We start from the raw sequence: 20,127 nt of genomic DNA, 5'->3' as shown, positions 1-20,127 counted from the left end.
CCTATGCCCACAATGTTAATTTGCACCTGATTTTGTGTCAGCATATTTTTAATTTTCCCGCGATTCACGCATTACGAAAAAATGTTTTTGGTCAAAATATGACGATGGCATGGTGTTGGCCGTCCAGTAGTGTTTACAAATATTAAGTGGAAAAGTTTCTTGACACCAGGGCATTCTACTCAGTGGATTTGCACTGGTAAATGAGTAAACGTTTTAACAATTCCTGCCATATCTCCCACCACTGCCAAGCTCTAATGGCATGGTGGCTGATGGGAGTAACTAGGTTCCTTCGAGTGAAGCTATCGTGATCAATCACAACCATTTCCAAACTGTCTCTACTGCGCAAATGCAGTTTCATGATTGTTGTGATCATCGTGACAACTTTAAGGAACCATATTTAGCGTGTTTCGGCATAAAGCCATATGGAGCGCTAGTTGACACCATCACTCACTTTGCATTGCTCAAATGTTTTTAGTGCAAACACAGCGCTGGTTATGTATTGAATTTATGCTGAGCAAAATGTGTTACAAGAATTTATTCTCATTGTCAAGTGTAGTATTTACGTATGTATTCTTTGTAATGTTACACAAACAAACAATGAGAGTGATGGTTTGAGTGTGTGTGTGTGGTTTCCTACATAACTGATGAGGCACAGTAGCTGATAACCTCAAAAAGAAGACTACAGTGCAAGAGACGCAGAATAACACATATTCAAACACCACACAAAATACATATTTGCACTTGACAACGAGAAAAAAATTCTCAAAACGCGACACACTAAGCATGAAAAAATACGTAACTGGTGCAGTATTTCAAAAACATCGATTATGACATGAAATTGAGTCAAACGTTCATGCTTCCCAGATAGTTATCAGTTCCAGTTACATCAGCGGATTTTATTCGGTAATAAATCTTCATTACATAGTAAAAAAGTCCCTGACAAGTCTTTTGATGGCTGTTATGTACATATATCAGATAGAAAGTGCAAGGGGGTATCCTATATGCAAATTTTACAGCTTAAAACATTATTTTCCACCTTTTACATTTTCCTGCAGTTTACACCATTTTTTTTTAAAGTCCTTTGAAAAGGGTAAAAGCGGGGTTTCACAGTATTTCATTGAGTATCGAGTTATTGAACTCGAAAGGCTCTACTTACGCTTTCATTCAAATTTTTCTAGTTTTCTTCAAAATTAAGAAAGGACTTGAATCAAACAGTCAAATTTAGGTTTTTCAATTTTTTATTGTCATTTCCTACAGAAGGTGCAAATTTTGACTTACAAGGGGAAGGCCTCAGACACAGCCAACTGATTTGGCTCAAATTTGGCAGGTCGCTTGTGTACAACCTAAAACGAAGGGATCTAAGATATTTTGGGTCAACACCCCCGCAGTTTTGAGAAAATCATCCCTAAAGGTTATGATGAGCAATCAACTTAAAATTGGCGGGATCAATAGATAATTGTAAATAGAGCATTTTTCATCAGCAGGTATGGGGTCCGAAAATGCATACTTTTCCAGAAATTGAGGTAAGAAACTTTTACAACAGCTGCTTCTGTACCCACATGGTAAACGCTTTTCACCGACAGCACAGATAGCGCAACAGCCAAGGTAACTGGCTGGGAATTGGAGAACCCGGGTTCGAATCTCTAAGAAACCTAGCACATGTTGTTTTCGTTTGTATTTTTCCATATCTCAATTGATAGGGATAGGAGGGTTAATACGTTAAGTGAATCAATAAGGAATGATGATAATAAGGTAGGCAAATAAATTTCTCAAACCTCTTGGGATAGTAAACAACTAAAATGTTACTCCAGGTCACTTTACAATGGTTCTTCCAGTCACTGTTACGTGTCCTCACTTTTCTTCAAACAACTACATGGATGGTACTTGTCATATAAACATTTGAAGCAAATATACTCATGGTGCCAAGAACATTTAATGAATGCAATCTTTCGACAGCTACACTGTTCCTTCCGAAGATTGGTGGAAAACAAACTTCGTTTACATTTAAAAATATGTCTTTTTCAGGAATTAATTTTGATGCGTACCACGTATACGATATTATTGCCTTAAAAATTGGGACTGAAAGTTGGTTATGAATTATGCTGTGAATAGTTATTGCAAAAAAAATGGTTCAAATGGCTCTGAGCACTATGGGACTTAACAGCTATGGTCATCAGTCCCCTAGAACTTAGAACTACTTAAACCTAACTAACCTAAGGACAGCACACAACACCCAACCATCACAAGGCAGAGAAAATGCCTGACCCCGCTGGGAATCGAACCCGGGAACTCGGGCGTGGGAAGCGAGAACGCTACCGCACGACCACGAGATGCGGGCTGCTATTGCATCTGTGCAGTTGTGCAATTTCCACTGGGTTTCCAGAAGCACACTGCAATTCTGAAGCCTGGAAATAAAGTTTTTAACCTGGCAATAGAAATAGACATCACACGGCTGGCACACAGATGTGCAGTTTGGCGGTATTACTTTTACTGTGTACGTCGGCTGACCCTCGCCATCTATAAACATTGTGTCATAGATTGTAGTATTAATTTATCCATTCCAGGAATCTAGTATTAGACAAAACTTGTTATCAGAAATGTATGGTTTTAAAACATTCTCAAGAAATGTTCTGTAAATCACATTCGTCAGTTTCCCGGATTTGGAGCAGGTAATGTAAACATTTTTCAATGAGTCAGTTAAATGATTGAGGTCTTCTATAACCCAAGGACCAAATGTAACATTCATTTCTTGTAAACACAGGAAAACCTTAGGCAACACTTTTCCAGAGGTTGTGATGGCATATTGCGCCGTGTACCAATGTGTTAGTTTTTTACTACCAACTGTGACAAGGTTTTGTTTTTCTCCTTTATGCGATAACATGCATCAATGTTCACCCGATACTCGCATCCTGTTTGATCGGTGTTGATCATGTAATCATGATTAAAACCAGTCATAAGTGACGCTGTTTGCGTGCTGAAAAGAGCCGCCACTTTCTGTATATCTTCTATATTTTGTACCTTCTTATGAGAGACGAACTTAGTGACGCGCCGTCGACGAATTTTATATTCCGATTTGAAATTTCTTGCCCAAGATAATGATGCAGCAAATGTAAACACCTTGTTGGCCATATACTGAAGCACTGCACCTGCAGCCCACTCCTGAAATATTCTCGTTCTTAGATTCTCATTACGTTTGCGGACCCCATACCTGATGATGAAAAATGCTCTATTTACAACTATCTATCGATCCCTCCAATTTTGAGTCGATTGCTCGTCATAACCTTTAGGTGTGATTTTCTCAAAATTGCGGGGGTGTTGACCCAAAATATCTTAGAGACCTTCGTTTTAGGTTGTACACAAGTGACCTGCCAAATTTGAGCCAAATCGGTCGGCCGTATCTGAGGCCTTCCCCTTGTTAGACCATCAGTTGGATTTATGCAGTGCAAATCTAAACATGCATCTTTCACAGATGGCTGTGAAACACCTTAAAACCAGTACATGTGGTGATGATGAAATCAATGTTATGCTTTTATGAGAATGAAATAAATGTTTTGTTTGAATCACTAACAACATACTTCATCTCAATGCAATATTTATATTGTCAAAAGCATGCGGTGCATGGCACTAAAATCACGATAGATTCTTCTCAGTATTTAACATCAATAAATGTAGTACACATTACATACATACTTTCATAGTTGTGAATTTTCATTTTTCTTCAATCACATCTGTACATTTACATTAGTTCTATTCTCTACACTGATGTGCATATATTATCCGTTTAGCACATGTTTCTATGTATACTTTACACTTACTGCTAATGTTCATCAACACCATATGAAATAATGTAAGTACCTGACAGTGTTTGCAGACATTGGCCAGTAACAATATCCCACACTTTAACTGTGGAGTCAGCATTTCCTGAGACAAGAATGTTATTTCTTAGTTCCATGCCTGACGTTAGAGACTGGTGCCCCATGAGCGTGTGTCGACATGCGCCCGTTTCCACTTCCCACACACGAATACTTGTATCCAGGGAACCACTCACCACGTGCACTCCGTCGAACTACAACCAGTAACATGTTATTGTCATAACAGAAAAAAGATACAGGCATTAGTTCACAAATAGAAGTTCATTTTTTGTTCACACTAACAGACAATTTATAAAACACAAATTATTTTTCTATGAGCTTTCTGAGGTTCATTGCATTTCAAAAAATACATAACGTGAAACATAATTTGTAATCATACGCTTCTAGATAAGATGTCCATTACATTTAAATTGAATTTGTACAGATTTTGGTCACAAACAGAATCTCTTTATAGGAAACCTATTATCAGACAGACAAACAAAAACAAAAGATGATGCATGAAAAACCAACAATTGTCACTTGACTTTTGAAATGGAGATTTTCATTGAACAATGGTATAAGTAGACACAATCACTCACTGTATTAGTTGTGACATTGAGTAGTGGACTGGCACATAAGAACATCTGACAACACAAAATGACCATTGCTGGACACTAAACTGCCAGCCATGTTGCAAAGGAGCCAAGAGTTTACAGTGCTGCTCATAAAAGTAAAGCAAACTTCTAAAATTTGTGATGATAACTGAGAGGGTTGCATCTTACTGACACTCATTCTAAGCATTTACCCTCTGAAGAAATACAAGAAAATTTGCTCTTTATCATTCCCAGGATTTCAGATATGGAAGGGCACCTGACGCCGTGACACACAGTCAAGGGCAAAACAACAGTAAGAAATACCCAAATACCAAAGCACTTACTATAGTGACTTCATAATTTGGTGCTATAATCTAAAGACTGCACATTCGTCTGACTAACTGGATGGCCATACATGACCACACATGGCCTACTAATACCAAGCCCATAATGGGACTGGCATGCAACCACTGCACGACTAAGTTGTCTGCACACAGCCAGCTGACAGACATATCCCAGTAAAATGGCATTGATTGGACTTAGTAGAATGTAATCGGTGCAAGCAAACACCTGTTGTTACTTGTGTCTGGGTGTCTTTTGCACTTTATTACCAACTATGAATATAGAGATGTTTAAAAGTCTTGTGTATGAGAATAAGTCACTGTGGAATATGAAAGACAAGAGATATCACCGCTACAACTCACAGAGGACCCCATGGTTGAAAATTACAGAACTTGAGTGGGAAGCTAAGTGGAAATGCTAACGATAAAAACAAAAAACATAATACTGTGTGATCAGATTTAATGGATACATCACACATGATGTACAGTGTCCATTCAATAAGACTGAATAAAAATTTCCAGAAACTGTATTTCAAATAAAAACTGAGTGCACCACCTACACCTTAAGTAATTAGTATTCTCTAAAGTAGTCAAACAGCTTCCACTCTTGCACTTTTTCTGAGCAAAGGAAAATCATAAATTTATCTTGGATGGAATACTCTGCACTGCCAACAGAAGCATATTCTTTTGTTGATTGTGTCAACTTACAAGTGAATGCAGCTGCTGGTTCTTCCCCCTCCATGTCAATTCTGATGACATGTAACAAGCATGCACATTTGAGTATAATGTCAACACTATCAGATTTATCGACTTCAGTACTTTTTTGCAGGAATTTCCATTTACTAGTCATTATCCTAATCTCACATTATATCACTTGTTGAGTCTTAGAAAGACACCTATTTAAACAGTTTGCATTGGTTTGGTCAATCTTTTGACACTGGGAATGGTCTCACTTCTGTTGCCTCGTGACCAACTGGTGTGACTTGTGTCAGATGTTACTTGGCTATAATCATATTATACAGACAACCTGTTAACTGGACGAACACAATCCCAGTGGACATCCAGGCTTATACTTCATCCTGTAAAGGACAGAGGCTATGATTTGATTTACAAATATCTCATTTTCTGCTGCCCCTCCTACGCAGCCAGGGTGAAATTTGAAAGGTTATTGAAGGGTCTTGGCATGAGGTCAGGCCAGTTATCTCGCATGGTCCATTTTGTCTCCATCCACTCATTTTCAATGGGCTAAGGTGGGTGCAGAAGGAGGTCAGTTGAGAAGAGAGATTTCTGTACTATGTGAACCATTTCTGCACCATAGCTGACACATATTACGACTGATGCTAGTAGAACAGAGTATTTCCTCTCAAAATACAGTTGTCACACTGACTGAATCATAACATCACCCATAATATGAGTATACTGGGCAGCACCCAGTCTGACAATTATACTGTGAAGCATTCTAAGTCAATGGGGATACATCCAGTCCCCAACTGCCACAGATACACAACCAATGGAAGGCGACAACATAGATATATCTGGGACCAAACAGACAGTATGTGGTTTTTATACTTATACTAGCCCATCATTCTCTAAGGATTCTGATTCAATAGAAAATTTACAGTAAGTCATTCAAAACAGATATTTTCCTCAGGAAACAGTAATTGGCAGAGTCGATAATCGCAGCACCGCTGTCACACGTTTGCTTTGTAGTCCAGCCTCTCAAAGCCAGAGCCAAATCATATCTAACCACCCAGGAAATGCAGCAGTATCTTCTAATTGCAACACATCCAAAAATCATTTTTATATGAGGTGTTTAGGTTAGGTTAGGTTAGTGTTGTTTTAACGTCCCGTTGACAACGAGGTCATTAGAGACGGAGCGCAAGCTCGGGTTAGTGAAGGATGGGGAAGGAAATCGGCCATGCCCTTTCAAAGGAACCATTCCGGCATTTGCCTGAAACGATTTAGGGAAATCACGGAAAACCTAAATCAGGATGGCTGGAGACGGGATTGAGCCGTCGTCCTCCCGAATGCGAGTCCAGTGTGCTAACCACTGCGCCACCTCGCTCGGTTATGAGGTGTTTGTCTGCCTCCATATCTGAGTGGTGTTTGCAGCTGACTGCCACGCAGAGTATCTGGGTCGATTCCCAGTACTGTCAGGTATTTTTCCTTTGTGAGAGGACTTGAACAGGGTGTGCTCAGCTTCATTAGGCCAACTGAGGAGCAACTTGATCACGTAGTAATGGTTCCAAGGTCAAGAAATCCAGCGACGACAGGGAGAGTAGTGTGCCGACCGTGTGCCCCTCCATACGGCATCCAATGCTGCCACTGGCAAAGGGTGAGATGGCAATTGCTTGGGCTCAATTGGCCTCTCTAGGGCCAGAAAATGGAATTCTACCTACATTCACCTATAGTGTTTATGAATTTCAAGTTCATTATCTTTTAATGGTGGTGGTACATGACAATGTCCACTTCCCACATATGCATTGTGTTCTCCAGTACCACAATGTAACTTTATCATTTGCCACACAGTGTGTTTAGGAATCATAAAAAAAACTAGGGATAGTACCATTACTCTAGTGATTGGGTGCTGCAGTGAAGATTCTAGCAACAGCACACAATGTTCAAAGTATTTATGTTCTGTGGTATACGTTTACTTTCTGGGTTTGTTGTAACTAGCTAACGTGGTATGCTGTCAGGATACATCGCTTTATCAGTACTACATTCCTAGTATAGAACAAATACGCAACTTTATAGGTGACCCCAATGTGGTCAGTATATGTAACGTGACCAGAAGCAACTGCAACGCGTTGTTTCAACCACCTGATGTACTTGACACAACTGCACCAGCTGCATTGCACTGCGCATTTCTTATGGTGACCACGGTCATATCCCCATGACAGAGATGTCACCTATGACCGAGCTACCAGGAAGTGAGACAATTTCCTGGCATTATAAAATTTCTATTGCTATTTTATATGTATCCATGCACAGTTGAAGCCTCTATTCAATGATTTGTTGAGAGGTGCTCTGAAACTGAAGGATGAAATCTTATGGACCTCTGAGAATGAAGTAGTTTCGCAATAGTGAGAACAGCCATCACTTGAACTATGGTATTAGTGCACCTGGTAGCCAAGGACCCCTTCACTTTGATAGTACATGCAGTGGCAACAGTGACAGGTATCATACTACAGCATCAAACGGAACAGTGTTGACAACCTCTTGCATTTTTCAGCGAAGAACTTTAACCAGCACAACAAGGCCGGTCAACATATAATCGTGGGCTTTATGCAGCATATCCTGCCACAAAAATATTTCGTTATATGCTCAAAGGGAAGCAGTTTACTTTGATTACCAAACACAAACCACTGATGTTTGCTTTTCATCAGAAGCCAGACAAGACATCAATACAACTGCTATGCGCCTTAAGAGTAGATCAGCCAATTTACAATGCACGTTATCCACATGCAGCGTAAGTTGAATATTCCAGCGAACACTCTCTCTCATAACATACGGCTCACAGTTGCAATAGACTATTCTAGTGTTACCTTTTCTTATCTTATCCTCATTAGCTATTGAAACAACATCGCTTTGTAATGTAATTTTAATTTTCACCAAAAGCACATTCAACACATCGCGGAAAAAATACACGTCTTTCGTATCAAGACAAGAGAGAGAGAGACATCCATTAGTTCTTAAAAACAAAAAAAACTACGCAAAAGTAAAAAAAAAGAACAAAATTATTTATAAAATCGGTCGCTGGCGCAGCGCTCTTCTGTGTGCGCGATCGTAAATTATAACTTTGCGGAAGTCAAAGTACCATTACAATGCCTCCTCTACTGACACGCTCCGCAAGCGAGCATGGCAGTCTAGAAAATTTACATAGATACATACATATATGAGAAAATAAGAAATTTACATATTACAAAAAATATTTCTGAGCACAATGCTCTTTGCACATCAGTCTTTGTATACAGTCTTTTTGGTGTGTATCTTCTTTAGGAGTCGTAACATTAATGTCTTTGAATTGCAGCGTATTATCGTTGCTTAGCACAGCGTTTGAATTCAGTTCACATGATTCGTGTTTACAATGGAATTAATTCGAACAATAAAGGTTTCTATTATATTGCTCCAATGTCTTTAAACGTAGTATCGGATTCTGAGTGTGTGTGTACTGCCTGGATCTCTTGCGTGTGACTTGAAGAAAATCCAAAGTTTGTTCAATGTGTCAACACGAAATTGTGATCTCCAGCAGTCGAATTTTGGTGGCGTCTACCGGGGTATAAATGGTCAATGAGGGCACAGGAAACACCTCACTGCCTACGACAGGTGATGAGCTTGTCTTTTACACCAACCTGAAGACCTGCCGGCTTCCACAACACCACACACTTCAAAGCATATTGACACTACGTAAATATTGCTTGACCAGTGTATCCATCCACATATCCATCCATTGTGGATGGATATGTGTGTGTGTGCGCGAGTGTATATCCGTCCTTTTTTCCCCCTAAGGTAAGTCTTTCCGCTCCCGGGATTGGAATGACTCCTTACCCTCTCCCTTAAAACCCACATCCTTTCGTCTTTTCCCTCTCCTTCCCTCTTTCCTGATGAGGCAACAGTTTGTTGCGAAAGCTTGAATTTTGTGTGTATGTTTGTGTGTCTGTCAACCTGCCAGCACTTTCATTTGGTAAGTCACATCGTCTTTGTTTTTAGATATATATTTCCTACGTGGAATGTTTCCCTCACACTCATTATCAAAATGCGACAAACAATGCATGAGACAGTACAGTAATGCATTTTCAGCTTAGAGTGATGTAAACACCTATAACAAAGGAAACAGCACTTAACAGATCAAAGAAAAATAAGCAATCAATTCAAACCAGACGAACCACGTGAAAAGGGAAGGTATCCGTATGAATACGGACAGAGCACCTGACGCATACCTACCTGGTAAAGCTTAACTGCTAAGCTTATGACCCGAATCAAACTACTGTAGCTGTATCATTATTCATTCGACCTAAATTGTCTCTCATATTACAATGGACCAACATTGTTTCGATTTGGAGGTGCGGCCTAAAACTTTCCTCTCCCCTTGAATTTCGAGTCTCAAATTTCAGGTGCGGCTTAGATTTGGGAAATTTTTTTTCTCTTGATTTTGAGTCTCATTTTTCAGGTGTGGCTTAGATTTGAGTGTGGCTTGGATCCGAGTAAATACGGTAGATGTTTGTTTGACAGTGCACTGCTTGCCAGAGGAATACCATCACTTGGTATGTCGAAGCTCCACCTAGAACATTTATACCACCTAATCAACAATTCAAGCACATCCATTTAGACATAATCGGACCGTTGTCACCACCTGAAGGATTCACATACTGTCTCACAGCCATCAACTGCTTTCCGCTTGGCCTTCTCTGGGAATAACATAACTGTTAAAACAGAGGCAACCAAGTTCTTTCAAGGATAGATTGCCCATTTAGGTGTGCCTCTTCAGGTCACAACAGATCAGGGCTGCAAATTTGAGTCTTATTTGTTTAAAGTACTTGCCACTGTTAGACACTAAGCATATCCATACTACAGCTTACCATCTTGCAGCTGACATGTGGAAAGACTGCACCAGCAACTGAAGGCAGCAATAAGATGTCATGATTTGCCTCATTGGACAGAAGCATTATCCAACGGGCTTCTCGGCCTCTAAGCATCCATTTAAAAAAACCTCAAGGCTGCAGTAGCTGATCTTGTGTATTGCCAAACAAAATGACTACAATGTGAATTCCTTGAGAATACACCTAATGACTATGTTGATGCATCGGACTTTGTCTCCAAGCTACGGGCAGAAATCCAGAAACTCTGCTCTGCTGCATCAAGGGGCCAACTCAGTCATAATATTTCATTTTCAAGGACCGAGCAACATGTCACCCAGTCTTTATCAGCACAGTACGGTATGCAAACCACTCCAACCCCTATACAACAGACCTTACACAGTCCTGGACAGGGAAGACAAGATGAACAAGGTTGACATTTGGGATATTTCCACCACAGTCTCTATGGACACTTAAAACCTACATTTTGTAGCTCTCACCCATTGGCACAGGCAACTTAGATGCTACACCTACTCTGAATACTGCACCCTCATTTACCAGTAACCAACCAGACACGAACCAGTCACAACAATCAATGAACGACAGCTACTACTGCGGACATGATTCTTCCACAACACGCAACAAATGGCAGTTCACAAAATAACGCACCCAGCTACATGAAGCAATGATCATGTGAGCGGGATGCCACATTTGCATCAATACCCAATATCACTGACACTAGTGCGCGAGTGATGTAGTGATCAGGTGTTTCAGAGAAGATCATAGTGACAGCACATTGTTCGAAGTATTTATGTACAGTGATATGTGTTTGCTCTTTGGGCTCATAGTAGTTAGTTACTCCTTGGTCTTAAATAATAAACGTGGTATCCTATCTAGATACATCACTTTATCAGTACTATTGTCCTTGTACATCACAAGCACACAACATTATTACAAATGATTATCAGCTGGTACTCTTCCACCGTCATTTTCATTATGGCTCTCTTCACGTTCTTAGCATTTCCACTACAATTTCTGTCAATATCTAGCCTATAATTAACTTATATTATTCCTAAAATTACGTTGTTGCAATGAACCCTCACCCACAGCTATTAACAAAAAGGCCGAATGTCCTTGTTCAACATTCAGTGTAGGCTTTTGTAGCGTACTATCAAAGAACTTTATAGTTTCTACAGTAGAGCTGGTACAAGGGGCAAAGGGAGAGACTGAAACTGGACAGTAAAGAAAGAATCAGTGACCTCTGTGAGTACTGTTCCTGGAAAATTTATCATTTAAATAATGAACAAATCTGTATCTTTTTTTACTTGTTTAACATAAACATGTGGATTGCATTATTGCACATGTTCAATTTTTTGTTACCTCAACATATCCTTCAGGAAATAAATGCACAAAAATATAATTGGTGTGAATATGTTTGCTAAGGAAGAAAGTGGGATCATTTGGCAAAAATATTAATACGAATATACTGTCTGCATTGTTATCTGATGTTGCTGCAGTCTTTTCCAAGGATATTCTGTAGAAATGTTGCACATTTAACCTTGTTATGTGAGAAGGGTACAACAAGGAAAATTAAAGTCTTAATGAACACTTTTGTTGATCATGATTTAAAAAATTGTATTTAAAAATGTGAATGAAAATGTGGGTATCCATTACCATCATTCAAACATCTACAGATTTATGCATAATCCGGAGACAGTCTGCACATAAATAAATCACAAATCAACACTTTGTCACAGCAAACCGGAAATGCTAGTGTGATTTCAGACATTCCGCATTCATTGACGTGCATGTTAGCAAGATACTTTTAAGCGTAGAAATAATGGAATGAACAGTGAGCTAGTTCCCACTTTCTCAATACTGAAGCAAGTAGCTAGTTTCCTCCTGTTTACAGCTAGTTTCGTACCTAGCACAACAAACGTCTCTCCTCAAACAGGAAAAATTGTTTTGCACATTTTTGAGAAATTTGCTCCCTGTGTACATTTGTTAAGTGCTTAGAGTGATGACAAAGTTCACATTACTATGAAATCTCAGCTGCCCCTGTGTAATAATGATAACACAATGTTCAAGATATTACATCTACTACACATTCTGATCTACTTGAAGTTATTAAAAAATTTTCTACATTAACTGTTTTAATTAAAAATACTTATAGCTCAACAGCTACAGAAGCCATACTGACCTGAAGGGAGTACACTCTGTTTGTATGCCCCTGCAACGTGTGCAGACATTCTTCACGTTCAGGATTCCACACTTTCACCATATAATCGTATGCTCCACTGACTACCAACCGCCCATCATATTGCACACAGCGAACAGCCGCCAAATGTCCTACCAGAACATGGAGGCACTCACCGGAGTCAATGTTCCACACACGTAGTGTTGCATCCCGTGAACCACTGACGACCCTACAAAACACACAAATAATATTACTTCAATTACTTTTAATATGAGCTTGCAAGCTAGGGATGTGTGCCCCTTCTATGAAGTTTATACATTTTACATGGGACTTTGAAGAAAATAAGACCCAAAACAAAAACAGTATGACAAGTACAAAAAGCAGTGCCTATGTTATTAACAAGTACAATGCAATGTTCCTTCCAACACACATGACAAGTACTTATAAACAAATAAGCAGTGAAGTTAGTTGCAAAAAGTCACTTACAAGAGCCTGGAACGAGAGCCTTTAATTATGTCCTTGTTAGGGTTAAGATAACACACTAAGATGTTCATGCTGTGTAGCTGTTAGTATCCAGAAGGCAACAACCTCAGTGGATATTTATGAAGATTGGCTAGGCCTCTCACCAACCCACATCACAGAACTGCTACAGCTCTAAGTACACTTAAGTGCATTACAAAAAGAGTGACTGCAAAATGACAATATTCACATGAGGTGCCACCTAGCATGTGTTCAGCATGTAAACTTGTTGTGTTGATCTCAGGCTCCCAGATTTAGAAACAGCTGGACGTAGGTTTGGACTGCTGTGAGCACAGCTATGATTAGGTTTAGGACTATTCATGTGGCTCACCAAACTCTTTGGGTCCTTGGGTCCTGGTAGGATGATGTACCATGGGTTGGTAGTCTTAGACCTTAATACCACTGAGTTCATGGGACATTGGTTGTTTACCTGGCTCATCAGACTATTGGGCGTTTTAGACAGAGTGAACTATAACAATGGTCTTAAGCCATGAGGCATATAGATCTTGCCACAACAATTTTGCCTAAACAGACAATGTAGATCTTGAGAACCCAAGAAGGACTTCAGTCACAAAGGGTGCAGGTTGAACACAGGAAGAACGTAGATAGCAGTTGTAAATTGTCGTAGCTGTGTTGGGAAAGTACCAGAGCTCCAAGCGCTAATAGAAAGCACTGATGCTCAAATCGTTATAGGCACTGAAAACTGGCTAAAGCCAGATATAAGGTCAGTCAAAATTTTTGCGAAGAACCTAACTGTGTTCCGAAAGGATAGGCTAAACACGGTTGGCGGTGGTGTGTTTGTTGCTGTTAGAAGTAGTTTAACTTGTCACGAAATTGAAGTAGATACTTCCTGTGAGTTAGTATGGGCAGAAATCATTGTTGGCAACAGGAATAAAATAATAATTGGATCCTTTTACCGACCTCCCAATTCAGATGATACAGTTGCTGAAAGGTTCAGAGAAAACGTAAGTTTGATTTCAAACACGTACCCTCGATATGTTGGCAGAAATACATGTTTAATTCCGGAGGTATGCATAAAATATCATCTGAAATTGTGCTAAACGCATTCTCTGAAAATTATTTTGAGCAGTCAGTTCATGAGCCCACACGAATAGTAAATGGTTGTGAAAACACACTTGCTTGACCTCTTAGCAGTAAATAGTCCCGAGTTAATAATGATCATCAAAACCGATTCAGGTATTAGTGAATACAAGGTTGTCATAGCGAGATTGAATATTGTAATCCCCAAATCCTCGAAAAATAAGCAAAAAATATACCTATTCAAAAAAGCAGATAAAAATTCACTCGACGCCTTCCTAAGAGACAATCTCCACTCATTCCAAATTAATAATATAAATGTAGACCACATGTGGTTTACATTCAAAGAAATGGTATGGGCAGCAATTGAGAGACTTACACTAAATAAATTAACAAATGATGGAGCTGATCCTCCTCTGTACACAAAACGGATTAGAACACTGTTGCAGAAACAACAAAACAAACATACCAAATTTAAACAGACACAAAATCCCCAAGATTGGCAATCTTTTACAGAAGCTTGAAATTTAGTGTGGACTTCAATGCGAGATGCTTATAACTGTTTCCACAACGAAACTATGTCGCCAAACCTAGCACAAAATCCAAAGAGATTCTGGTCATACGTGAAGTATGTTAGCGGCAAGAAACACTCAATGCCTTCTATGCGCGATAGCAATGGAGATACTATCGAAGACAGTGCTTCCAAAGCACAATTACTAAACACAGCCTTCCAAAATGCCTTCACAAAAGAAGACGAAGTAAATATTCCAGAATTCAAATCGATAACAGCTGCCAACATGAGTAACGTAGAAGCAAATATCCTCGGAGTAGTGAAGCAACTTAAATCACTTAATAAAAGCAAGTCTTCTGGCCCAGACTGTATACCAATTAGCTTCCTTTCAGAGTATGCTGATGCATTAGCTCCATACTTATCATATACATCCGTTCGCTAGACGAATGATCCAGACCCAAAGACTGGAAAGTTGCACAGGTCATAATACCAATATTCAAGAAAGGTAGTAGGAGTAATTCACTAAGTTACAGGCCCATATTGCTAACGTCAATTTGCAATAGGATTTTGGAACATATATTGTGAAACTTCCTGGCGGGCACTTGCCCGCGAAAGGCAAAGGTCCCGAGTTAGAGTCTCGGTCCGGCACACAGTTTTAATCTGCCAGGAAGTTTCATATGAGCACACACACTGCTGTAGAGTGAAAATTTCATTCTAGAAACAACCCCCAGGCTGTGGCTAAGCCGTGTCTCCGCAATATCCTTTCTTTCAGGAGTGCTAGTTCTGAAAGGTTCGCAGGAGAGCTTCTGTAAAGTTTGGAAGGTAGGAGACGAGGTACCTGCAGAATTAAAGCTGTGAGGACGGTGCGTGAGTCGTGCTTGGTAGCTCAGTGGGTAGAGCACTTGCCCGCGAAAGGCAAAGGTCCCGAGTTCGAGTCTCGGTCCGGCACACAGTTTTAATCTGCCAGGAAGTTTTATATCAGCCCACACTCCACTGTAGAGTGCAACTGTCATTCTAGAAACATATATTGTGTTCGGACATAATGAATTACCTCGAAGAAAACTGTCTATTGACACACAGTCAACATAGGTTTAGAAAACATCGTTCCTGTGAAACACAACTATCTCTTTATCCACATAAAGTGTTGAAAACTATTGACAAGGGATTTCAGATTGATTCTGTATTTCTGGAAGGCTTTTGACACTGTACCACAAAAGCGGCTCATAGTGAAATTGCGTGCTTATGGAATATCGTCTCAGTTATGTGACTGGATTTGTGATTTCCTGTCAGAGAGGTCACAGTTCATAGTAATTGACGTAAAGTCATCGAGTAAAACAGAAGTGATTTCTGGTGTTCCCCAAGGTAGTGTTATAGTCCCTTTGCTGTTCCTTATCTATATAAGTGATTCGGGAGACAATCTGAGCAGCCATCTTCGGTTGTTTGCAGATGACACTGTCATTTATTGATTAATAAAGTCATCAGAAGATCAAAACAAACTACAAAACGATTTGGAGAAGATATCTGGATGGTGCGAAAAGGGGCATTTGACCCTAAATACCGAAAAGTGTGAGGTCATCCACGAGTGCTAAAAGGAACTCAAACTTCTGTTACACGATAAATCAGCCTAATCTAAAAGCCGTAAATTCCACTAAATACCTACGTATTACAATTACGAACAACTTAAATTGGAAGGAACACACAGAAAATGTTGTGGGGAAGGCTAACCAAAGACTGCGTTTTATTGGCAGGACACTTGGAAAATGTAACAGACCTACTAAGGAGACTGCCTACACTATGCTTGTCTGTCCTCTTTTAGAATACTGCTGCACGGTGTGGGATGCTTACCAGATAGGACTGACGGAGTACATCTAAAAAGTTCAAAAAAAGGCAGCATGTTTCGTATTATTGCAAAATATGGGAAAGAGTGTCACAGAAATGATACAGGATTTGGGCTTAACATCATTAAAAGGAAGACTTTTTCGTTGAGACAGAATCTTATCAAGAAATTCCAATCACCAACTTTCGCCTCCGAATGCAAAAATATTTTGTTGACACTGACCTACATAGGGAGGAATGATCACCATGATAAAATAAGGGAAATCGGAGCTTGTACAGAAAGATATGGTTGTTCATTCTTTCCGCGTGCTATACGAGATTGGAATAATAGAGAATGGTGAAGGTGGTTCGCTGAACCCTCTGCTAGGCACTTAAATGGGATTTACAGAGTATTCACGTAGATGTAGAACTGCTTTTACTACTCTGAACTTAGGGGCGATGAATTCCACAACCTTAGGACCTAGCATAAGGTACCCGAGTTAAATAATGTCAAATGGGATAGAGCAAGATTATCGAAAAGGTAATAAAAAGAAGACACACAACACAAACGAGGCATATGTTTTATTAGAGAACAATGTGTGTGTGTGGGGCGGGGAGGGGGGGATTAAGTTATGGGTTTCATTGTAACATGGAAACTTTTTTGCATATCCTGAAGGAATAACAAACAGAATTACAAGACCTTTTTTTCTAAATTAAAAGATATTCCATGGAAATTATTCAACTGTATGCATCAATGTGCTCACTTTGGATGGTAAGGGGAAAAAAAGGGGGGGCAAAGTTGGGGGGAAGGGGGGTGACAAAGTTGACATTTGTTTGTTGTAGAATCTTAGAACATATTCTGAGCTGAAACTAATAAGCTATCTTGCACAGAATGATATCCCCAATGTCAACCATCATGAATTCGAAAAACATCGATTATGTGAAACCCAACTCGTACTTTTCTCACATGATGTACCGAAAACTTTGGATCAAGGCAACCAGGTAGATGCACGATTTCTTGATTTCCAAAAAGCATTTGACTCAGTACTACAACTACACTTACTATCAAAAGCACAACCGTATGGGTCATCAAGTGAAATCTGAGGAGTTTTTGGTAGGGAGGACACAGCATGTTATCTTGGATGGAGAGTCATTGTCAGATGCAGAACTAGCTTCAGGTGTACCCCAGGGAAGTAAGTTGGGATCCTTTCCGTTCATGCTGTATACTAATGACCTTGCAAACAACATTAATAGTAAAATCAGGCTTTTTGCAAATGATGCAGTTATCTATAATGAAGTACAATCTGAAAGAAGCTGCATAAATATTCACTCCGATTTTGATAAGATTTCAACGTGGCGCAGAGATTGGCAACTCGCACTAAACATTCAGAAATGTAAAATTTTGCTCATCACAAAATGAAAAAATGTAATAGCCAAAGACTATAACACAAATGTAGTATCCTAAGACTATAATATAGATGAGTCACTGCTGGAATTTGCCAACTCATACAAATACATAAGTGTAACACTTTGCAGGGGTACGAAATGGAGTGATCACATGGGGTCAGCATTGGAAAATCTGGCCCAACGGCGGGGAAGGAGGAGGGGAGGGGGGTGTACACATATACACTGAAGAGCCAAAGAAAACTGGTACACCTGCCTAATATCTTGTAGATGCCCCACAAGCAAACAGAAGTGCCACAACATGATATCGCATTCCTGGAGCCACTCTAAATTATGGACATATGGGATGTTGCATTGTCCTGCTGAAATTGCCCAAGTCCATCGGAATGCACAATGGATATAAATGGATGTATGATTTGCAGTGCCGGTGTTATTCTAATGACAATGCAATGCGGTGACTACAGCTAGTACCAAACATATCAGATGAATTCGCAATTGCGAATATTGACAACAATCAGCTGTAGAATACAATGTCTGATCTCTGTGGGAATACACGTAATGGATGTGTGAGTGTAGATTGTAGACGCATGGTTGACAACATATGGAGGTTTGGGTCTGGACGTACATCGTGCACGGATAGCTAAGTGGTAAGGTGACCACTCGCGATTAGCGAGAAATCCGGATTCGAGTCCCAGTCCAGCACCAATTTTCAATGTCATCATTCCATTCTACAGTGGATGGTAGTCATTATTCGCAGTTGTAAATTCATCTGATATGAATGGATGTAGGTGATCAGACAGGATGCTTAGCTAGTGTCACCTGTCAGAGTCATATCTAGATGTATCAGGGGTCCATATCACTCCAACTGCACACGGCCCACACCATTACATAGCCTACACCAGTTTGAACAGTCCCCTGCTGACATGATGATGACGATGACGACGTTGATGATGACTGGTTTGTGTGGCGCTCAACTGGGCGGGCATCAGCACCCGGACGAAGTCCTAATTTTTTTACACAGTCCGATTTTTTTCACAGTCCAATCTCTCCACTTGTCACAAATGATGATGATGATGATGATGATGACAACACAAACACCCATTTCCTGGGCAGAGAAAATCTCCAATCTATCCAGGAATCAAACCCGAGACACCGTGATCCAGAGACAGCAACGCTAACCACCAGACCTTGAGCTGCAGACTCCCTGCTGACATGCAGGTCCATGGATTCATGAGGTGGTCTCCATACCCATACACGTCCACTTCCATCCGCTCAATACAATCTGAAATGAGACTCTTCCCACCAGCCAACTTGTTTCCAGTCATCAACAGTCCTATGTCAGTGTTGAAGGGCCCAGGCGAAGCGTTAAGCTTTGTGTCGTGCAGTCTTTGGCTACGAAAGCCTATATTGGTCATGTTCTGCTGAATGGTATGCACGCTGACACTTATAGATGGCCCAGCATTGAAATCTGCAGCAATTTGTGGAAGGGTTGCACTTCTGTCACACTGAACAGTTCTTGGCAGTCGTTGTCGGTCCTGTTCTTGCAGGATCTTTTTCCAGCTGCAGCGATGTCAGAGATCTGATGTTTTACTGGATTTCTGATATTCACAGCACACTCTTGAAATGGTCGTACAGGAAAAGCCCCACCTCATCAATACCATGGAGATGCTGTGTCTCACTGCTCGTGCCGACTGTATCACCACATTCAAATTTGCTCACATCTTGGTAACCTGCCACTGTAGCAGCAGTAATAGCAGCAGTAACTGGTCTAACAGCTGTGCCAGACAATTGTTGTCTTATATAGGCATTGCTGACCGCACAGCGCTGTTCTCTGCCTGTTTACATATCTCTGTATATAATACGCATGCCTACACCAGATTCTTTCGTGCTTCTGTGTATTATATTTGTGCTACATCTGTATATAATATGCATGCCTACACCAGATTCTTTCGTGCTTCTGTGTATTATATTTGTGCTACAGCTCCATTGGAATGAGGACCTGTCTAGGGTGGTGTTGGTGAGAGGAAAAAAGGTGTTGGAGTGGGGTACGTGAGGGGTGGAGGGAAAGACAGCAGATAGCTGGGTGGGAGAGTTCGCAAAGTAACACAAAAGGAATGTGGCACTGGTGTGTAAAGTGTAGCAATGATTATATATAAGATCAAATCCTTTTTTATTCCACTGGCCTGCTCATTTTACAACCATTAGTTTGCAGTTTATTTGTTTGTTTAATTCTTTAAGGAGAGGAGGAAAGAAATAAATGCTAATATAACTGCAGTTTCTGG

At 40.2% G+C, this 20,127-nt stretch overlaps 1 protein-coding gene across 1 annotated transcript in view; it reads right to left on the bottom strand.

Moving 5' to 3' along the window:
• The window catches only part of LOC126481070 (F-box/WD repeat-containing protein 7), a 138,254-nt gene that overhangs the window by 33,610 nt on the left and 84,517 nt on the right, over nt 1–20,127 (bottom strand). Inside the window, exons 9-10 of the mRNA XM_050104555.1 lie at nt 12,562–12,787; nt 3,856–4,066 (exon numbers count right to left, since the gene is read on the bottom strand). Coding sequence (XP_049960512.1) covers nt 3,856–4,066; nt 12,562–12,787 — 437 coding nt within the window. The remainder of the gene's footprint in view (nt 1–3,855; nt 4,067–12,561; nt 12,788–20,127) is intronic.

The sequence above is a fragment of the Schistocerca serialis genome, chromosome 5, assembly GCF_023864345.2.
Source record: "Schistocerca serialis cubense isolate TAMUIC-IGC-003099 chromosome 5, iqSchSeri2.2, whole genome shotgun sequence".
Taxonomy (NCBI): domain Eukaryota; kingdom Metazoa; phylum Arthropoda; class Insecta; order Orthoptera; family Acrididae; genus Schistocerca; species Schistocerca serialis.
Note: the sequence above shows the minus strand (reverse complement) of the source record. Positions and strands in the feature narration are given on the sequence as shown.